The 8,675-nt window shown below is 41.3% G+C and overlaps 1 protein-coding gene across 1 annotated transcript; it reads right to left on the reverse strand.

Moving 5' to 3' along the window:
- Positions 1-7,441: 7,441 nt before the first annotated feature.
- On the reverse strand, positions 7,442-8,215 carry olig3 (oligodendrocyte transcription factor 3; the record flags this gene model as incomplete). Its single annotated transcript, XM_079635101.1, has 1 exon — positions 7,442-8,215. One exon carries the CDS (start codon positions 8,213-8,215, stop codon positions 7,442-7,444), a length of 774 nt encoding a protein of 257 aa, XP_079491227.1.
- Between the last annotated feature and the right edge of the window lie 460 nt (positions 8,216-8,675).

The raw sequence follows: 8,675 nt of genomic DNA on the forward strand, positions 1-8,675 counted from the left end.
TGTATCAGTGTAGACAGTGTCAGTCATTATAATCTGAACACACATCTGTATACCGTATCAGTGTAGACAGCGTCAGTCATTATAATCTGAACACACATCTGTATACCGTATCAGTGTTGACAGCGTCAGTCATTATAATCTGAACACACATCTGTATACCGTATCAGTGTAGACAGTGTCAGTCATTATAATGGCTTCTAATGGATTTTGACGCAACACTCACATCTAGTGTAGGTGAATGTCAGCCGTTAAGTGAATGAACGGCAATGGGTGGGGCCTATGATGTGATGATGTATAACTATTGGTCGACTACTTGCTCTGGAGTTGGGCATATTATATCAGTATTTTATATTGTCTTTATTCTTATCCCATGTGGGCCATTCAAAATGCAACTAGAACTAGATTCAAATCAGACTAATACATCATGTCTTTATTCACTCACTAATTTTCTGTTTCTTCCAATTAACATCTTAAATTAATGTTTGTTAATTTCAGAAAAAAGACCACTCCCTCTAATCTCAGTGAGTTCTGGAACAGTTTAGATCACTACTGTTTATATACAGTAAGTACATTGATTCTCTAGTCTGGTGGTTTACAGGAAAGGAATGTGTCATGTCTGCACCTTTAGTGGCACCAAATGGAACTGCAGCTTCCCATCATGATTGGATGTACAGTTACTCCCGCCCCCAAAGTCCCGTCATTTGTGAAGTTGGACAGCTCAAGTGAACAACATTTACAAAGCACATACAGTTCGACCGACTTACTTGTATGGTTGTATCTGAACATTCAACTGGAATAGGAGAAAGTATTCAAGCAACGTCATTAAAACATTTACACAATGCATACTTCTTCTTCGAGTGAACCCTGGTGACCCAACATCTTACAGAGCATGTTCACCTCATGCTCCATTAGCCGTGGCAGCTTTCAAGCATGTGTCAGACTACAATTTAAATAAACACACATCCGTTGATCACACCAACTCCCTAAAAACTCCCTCTCTGTGACCAGAAGGCCCGGGTGCCGTGAGGACCTCGCTCGTTGGCGGTTGACAATCAAGGACATTTCGTTTTCGGCAATATCAGGGCAGTAACATTCTCCCAGGGAGTCCCTTATCCATAGGCTACTGGCAGACAGACAAACACTCAGTGACAGCCATTTATGGCCAACTAGTGAACGCCATCTGTCAGACACAGTAGGAGAACATTACGGAGCACAGAACTGAGAGCCTCGCTCTTTTATGTTGTCGTATTTAGAGTAAAAAGGGATGCCAAATGCTGACTTGGATGTTGTAGATTGACTAACACAAAAAGGATCTGCTTCTCTGTCATTTAGCTCCAGGGTTTGTGCTTTCTTGCTTAGTCTGTTTAGCTTGTAATTTGGTTATCCGCAATGAAGTCCTTCCAGGATGAACTGAAGAATTATCAATTTAAATGAGGACATCATGCTTGAAGTTTCTGCTCTGTAATGGAAGAATGACGGTGTTGTAAACGGGTGATATGATGCGCAAAAGTACTTTGAATTAATAAAGCTGCTCCAGGCCAGTAAAAAAGTGGACTCTGTAAAAAAAATTAAAATACGAAAAACCATTCTGTCTTTCTAAACTTCAAAATTTCACGTTTTAAATTGAATGTGTTCCTTGCCGTTTCTCCGTAGTAGTGGTATTTACAAGAAATGTCTGAGTGAAAATTGTTTCTACAGCATTTTTTCCCAGTGTACCATAGTGTGAACAATAGCAAACGTGGACAATGCTGCTTTAACTGCACAATTAACATGCAAATGAGCGGTGACACTAATGGCTGTTGCAAAACGCTCTTATGATGGAAATATGCTTTCTGTTTTGGCTGTATGGGATAAACATTTGTCTATGAAATCAGCTGATGACAGGCCTTAGGCATTCCCCGGGGGCAGCGCAAAATGGCTCATGCACCTGCCACCTAATTCAGCCCGGGACATGGACTGGAGTAACTGGCAGGCATAATGAACTGCATTCATCCTGTCAGCAGAGTCAATAACTTATCCCCTCAACTGCTTTTGTTCTAGCCGAAGCTTGCGGGTTCCTCCGATGTGCCCCATGCCCTTATTCAACTGAAATTTATTTTCAATTGCAGCCCCCGGTGTTGCCCGGCACAAGCCTGGCTTTGACGGGACTCTCTTTAGCCCTGGGCCTGGAGCATTGTTAGCGTCCGCGTCTATTGTTCGAGACCTTTGAGCGGTCGGATGGTAATAAGGCCACTCTCGAAAGTGTAAAATCTCAAGTGTTTCCAGTAACAGGTGTGTCCACTGACGAGGACTACCCATTTGTCATGTGTGGAAAGAAAGGCCTCCACTTAGCGTAGCTGTCTTGTGGACAGCGGCCGCGGGGAAATTACCCGGGAGCTTGGGATTCTCTTCCAACCCCGCTTGACCCCTCCGAGTTTACGGCTGGCAATCTGCTGCCTTCAGTGGACTGAAGCGTTTGAGCTACATAAACTGTGCTTTGCATCAAATGGCAAGTTGAGCAAATGGGTGCAAGTCTGAGTTATAAAAATCTCCGGTGGCTGTGATTGGAAAATTTCCACATTTACTGCTAATGAGTTTGAGGTATGCTTAGGTTTAGGATGGGTTATGGTTAGGATTATGGGATTATAGTTTTTTGGGAAAGGCTTGAGTTATTGTCAAGGAGTAGAGTTAACAGTGTAACTGTAAATAATGCACATACTTTAAATGCACCAACATTTGTACATTGTACCGTATCACATGGTTAGTAGGCTAGTTACAAACAAACCTCTGATTTTGAGAGATTTTATTTCAAAATGAGCAACTGAGCTGAGTTTCGTTAACCCGACCATTGCTAACCTGGAAACGTGCGCCATAGAAAACTATCTCAACTTTGTAAAAAGAAGCTGCAAACAAACATGTTATCATAACAATCAGAATGGTTAATGAAGCACCAGCAGGAAAGGAGTTTATTAACCACCAAACTGTAATTAAAGGAAACAAAGGGAGAGGCATGGAGCGAAAAATACCATGAGGCGTTTAATTTCCTTTCGAGCGAGTGTGTGAGAATTGCTTTGCGCAGAGCTCTCATTGGCTACATCAGCGGTCTCACAGATGCTTTTTTGGAAGGCATAACACATAAACACAGACTTTGACAAATGACAGATTCTGACTCCAGAAGCGCACGATAGTTACCGCATGCTGCTTTCCATTTTGCTAGCCTGCAGCTTAGGCACTTTTTGGAACACAAAACAATCTAGTAGCACGAATTAGACAGACCATAATATACTGTAGTACCTTTGCCCCACGTAACTGTTTGCACTAAACAGATGTTAAAGCCACCATATTATTAATAAATATTGCAGTTTTTATTATAAATGTTTTATTTGTGCATATCGTTATTTTTGTATTTTTAAGAATGTGTCCTCATAATCTTGAATCAAAATAACTTCCCTTCCCTTCTCTGATGACGCGTGCAATGGTGCGTGGGCGGGGCAACCTGTCAATCAAATGAGATCGAACAATAGCAAACAAAAACCATGATGATCCAATCAATTGCGCGTGTACAAAATCAAGCCTACATATGTCTCAATAGGAAAGAATAATCTCTATTCCATTTCATGCCGACTTTACTGATGCCTCAAGTCACGTGGTGGATGATAAAATGACCAAGAAACATATATAGCCATATCTAGACATTTTGAATGGGCCATTTTCACCACCAAAAATTAACATTTTTAGAAAATGTAAAATGCTTTTCGAACCACCTCGTTTAAATAATCTCACGTAAATGGTCCAGAATATTGAGCCCTTAGGTTACAAGTTACGACCTACAGAGGTCCGATGGCAGTTGTCTGAAACTAACACTGATTGGTCAACGTCGGTTGAATCACCAAATGGTGTAACTATACGAATTCAACACAAAAATGATCGTCGTTAAGATCCACTCGTGATAAAATTGCACTTTGGGCCCGCCCTTGTCTGTTTGAAGGCTGTCATATTTCATGTTTCTTTTTTTTTTACTGTATTTTTATTGATGATTTTTTTTAAGAAAAGGGAAAGCGATAGAAACAGACATATTCTGTTTGGGGCAAATATTTCACATATAGGTTCAGTACTGTACAGTCATTGATTGTTTACATTACTCAATCCATTTACTCCAGTATTTTAGAAACATGTATTTTTTAAGTCTAAAAATAAAAGTAAAATCTTCCATATTGTATATTTCTTTAACAACTTCTATCCATTCACCAAGTTAGGGGATGCCCTGTCTTGTAATACTCTTCTTACTGCACCCACACACCGGACGCGAATAGCGCGTCAGGCGCGAGTGATTTCCATGTTAAGTCAATGCAAAGACGCGTTACACGCGTTTTACGCGCATAACGCGTCTTTGCATTGACTTAACATTGAAATGACTCGCGCCTGACGCGCTATTCGCGTCCGGTGTGAACGCACCATTACATGCACTTAATAAAATAACAATAGATCTCTTACAACACAGTGTGCGTAATGTTTCCAAGATACAATGTTGTGAAATCTCTTGGTATTTCATATCATAAAATCTTTTGGATCTCCATCAAAACCATATTCCAGAAAGGTAATATTTTTGGGCAACTCCGGAATACATGAAGATGGTCAACATCGAAATGTTTTTTACATTTAATGTTACATTATTCTCCTCCACTTGTAGACTTCACCTGGAGTTCAAAATGGAAACGCTTGATGAATCGCCACTGGCCTTCTCTATTTAATTGAGATAGATCTTTATTCACCCTTATAGTTCTATTTCACCATCTATAAAGTGATTAGGATGCTGAGAAAAATAGATACAATTTACATAAAACCAAATATCAAAAAAAAAAAAAAAAACTGCATTATTTCAAGCACTGCTATTTCCTTCAGGAACTGCAAACTTATTGTAACACGAACACTAATCATCAAGCGATCTACAGAACCCAGTTCCTTAACTTTAACGACAAATAATTCTAATTCGCTGATTCTGAAAATCAGTGGATAAATGAATGCTTTGCACAGTAGAACGAATCCAATTACGCAAATGCCTATTGCCAACGCGGCGTTTTTCAAGCGCGCGCCGCGTTCCCTCCATCTGCCTCGAGCCCTGGCCAGTGTTCACACACCGTTTGTAGTCCCTAAAAACAAAGTGTAAAACTAGCTCGCCCAGGCTCTTCTTGTTACTTGTCTAAAAAAGGGGCTTGAGCCCCTCAACGAGTTAGTTACAAAGAGCTTTTTAATCCTTCGCCTCATTTACATCCCTCAAGAATAGAGTCCTGAATATCTAATCTTCTGCATTTAGGCTCCTGTAATCCGCACGCGCTCTCTGATGTTTTCTTCTCCCATTCCCACATGAACAATTAACTTGTAATCTCTACAAACATACATTCAGCTGCTGTCTGTGAAAGCACCCGAGGGACTGCCTTTGTGCTTCAGATGTGTCCAGTGCAACTTTAGGATTTACTTCTGCCGCTGATGTATAGGAAATATTCGATCATTTTTTTATGGATACCAATATTTCCTTCAGCAATTTTCATTTAAAAAAATGTAACAGAATAGATTGAATAAAGCATCTTGTCCCTCACAATAAAAATATTAAATATAATGGTTTATTATACTTTATTTAAAACTGTTCTTCTTATTATTATTATTATTATTAGTAATATAGGCTAATATACATTGATGTAAACTTTCTAGATTTTGCCCATAGGCTGCTCGTTTTTTATCATTATAGCTTACCAATGATAAAGATTTTCTCATAAATGTATTTTGCTGTTACAACTCTCAGAATGAAATATGTGTAAAAGTCCCGTGTAGATTTTGATTTGGTTGCTATAGTTGAAACCGTATTTTTAAATGTTCGTTTACATTCAGACGGCATGTTTTATAGCGTGCAAAAATTTAATGTTTAAGGACATTTCATCTTTTTTTTAATTTTCTTTCTTTGTTTCATTCTTTATTTCTTATATATGAATTAATATATGAATTAATGGTTACACTTAAGGTGTCTGTGTTAAATTACAATTATACATTTGAGTAATATTAAATAATATAGAGTTAGGATTAGGTTTGGTTTAGGGTTAGTTGCATGAATATAGTTATTACTATGTAACACATGTAACAATGGCACTGGAATTAATTTATCTTTATTGAGTGGCCAAGGCAATGGTTTCTGTCTCACTGTATTACGTTTTGAAAATTGTTAAGTTAAGTGTGTAAAATATTTGATTGTATATTAAACGAACTTTTTATATTGCAAACAGAAAATTGTCTCCATATTCAGTCATTTTTGATATGTAGGAGCGGACTGAGCATCTTTCTTTTGTTGTAATAACTAGGCCTATATAAGGCACAATAAATGTAATATGCACAACATAATATACAAAACAAAACAGATATTTTCTTTCTTTTTTACAGCAACGTTTTATTGAAATTTCATCCAGGAACACTGGGCAATAATAAATATCTCATTTGTCAACAAGAATGTACAAAAATAAAGACCACGGCAATCTCTCTGGAATAACAAAAATGTCCCAGGAAAAAAGATCATGCTCATGCTGAAGAGTTTCAAATAAAGATACGACACACTGAAGGTTCAGCTATTACTCAGGCAGACAATGGATGAATAAAAGAATCGAAAGAGAGATATCATCATAACAACACTCTAATGCGAACTAAATCCACAGTCGTACAGTTTTCCTCTGAAATGCCATTTCACAATCCTTGTTACAAGGAACATGTGGGTCTCGTCTTTTCACGCCCTTTGCAGAAAGACACATGCACGCGCCTCATCATCATCATCATCACATCACATGATCAACAGGTAGCCTTACGCAACTTTACCATGATAGCCATTCTGCGCCAAAACGCCTAAAGATGGAGTTGGGTAACACTTTATTTTACAGTGTCCTTGTCATATATTAGCCTACATGTAGAGTTACTATAATAACTATAAATTATGCATAAATGCATGCAACTAATTTAAACCAAACCAGACCAGACCCTAATCCCATAGTTCATTAATACTGTAACAAAGACACCTTCAAATAAAGTGTAACCGAGATAACGCTGAAGCACACACAATGTCAGAAAGGAGATCCCGCATGAGTTATTATTATTTTTTGGCGGACAATATGGTTACCAAAGTAAGCTCGCGCAAGGGGAGTGCTCGCGTTTCCAGGGCAACTTCAAACACATAAGATTCCATTTCGAATAGAACAATTTACTCTCATTTACAGCGAATGTACACGGAGCCTCGCGCGGCCCCTGACATTATTTACAGTGCGTTATGCAGCACATACTCCATAACTGTACCTTACAAAGCATCATCAATGAGATCCTTGTTACAAGGACGAAGTAGTGGATTTGTAAGGGCTAAAACAATCAAACAAACAAACAAACAAACAAACAAACAGACAGATCATGCAAAGTCCAGTCCATAATGCACACTTCACTTCATCACGTCCTTGTTTTCTGTGGAAAGCCTGCTGAGTCCTGTGGAGGTGATGGGCAGGTGGGGGGGTGGAGGCACCTGGCAGATAGTGCAGGGACACGGCAGGCCCGACCAGTGCTGGAAACTGCCCCCGAGGTGCAGGGGGGGTGCAGGGGCGCTCTTCATCAGAGAGTGCGGGGTCCTGATGGAAGTAAGTCCCGGTAAACTGGTCGAAAGCGTCGAGGAGGTGGAAGAGGACAGCGCGCTCCCGAGGAGCGGGTGATGCACCTGGTGTGCCGTGCTCGCGGAATGCGCGCCGCCGTGGCTCACCGTCCCGCAGTGAAACGCCGAGTGATGTCCCCCGTAAATCTCGCCCACCAGCCGCTTCATCTCGTCCAGGGAGCTGGTCAGCATTAAGATGTAGTTTCTGGCCAGCAGGAGAGTGGCGATCTTGGAGAGCTTCCTCACGGACGGCCCGTGCGCGTACGGCATGACCTCCCGGAGCCCGTCCATCGCCAGGTTCAGGTCGTGCATGCGCTTGCGCTCGCGCCCGTTGATCTTCAGGCGCAGTTGCTGGACCTCCTGCTCGGTCACTTGCTTCTTCAGCTTGTACTTGCTGCCGGAGGGAGATTTGGACAGGTGCTCGCTGGTCATCTTCTGGAGCAGCTCGTTCTGCGTGGAGGACACGGAGTTCAGGCGCGCGTCCTGCGGGTGGAGGAGGTGGTGGTCGCGGAGGAACATCTCGTCCATGTCTGGAGAGGAGGCTCTGCTGGAGCTCGAGTCCGAATTCATTTTATGGCAGAGCTTGTGTAGGAGGATGTCTTTCTCTTGTCTTGTTTTTATTTCAAGTCACTCCTGCTTGATCACCTGATTTATCCCACCGGAGCCTCTCTCTCTGTGTGTGTGTGTGTCTCTCTCTGTCGACCGAGGCCGCGTCGCCTGTTTTGCTCCCCTCTCTCTCTCTCTCTCTCTCTCTCTCTCTCTCTCTCTCTCTCTCTCTCTCTCTCTCTCTCTCTCTCTCTCTCAGTGTGGACCGAGGCCGTGTCGCCTGGTGTTGATCTCTCTCGCTGATGAACCTCTCTCGATCTGTGGAGTCGCATCACAGGACGCAGTATTTATAGCGCTGCTCGACAGGGGCCAAACAAAAGGAGCCCCTCTATTCATAACGGTCTTGTTAGGATGACGTCCCCATTATCTGGAGCGGTGTGCTTTGACTGTCCCATTGACCAGAGGAGCATCTATTCATATTCAT

The sequence above is a fragment of the Phoxinus phoxinus genome (genome assembly GCF_949152265.1).
Source record: "Phoxinus phoxinus genome assembly, chromosome: 14".
Taxonomy (NCBI): domain Eukaryota; kingdom Metazoa; phylum Chordata; class Actinopteri; order Cypriniformes; family Leuciscidae; genus Phoxinus; species Phoxinus phoxinus.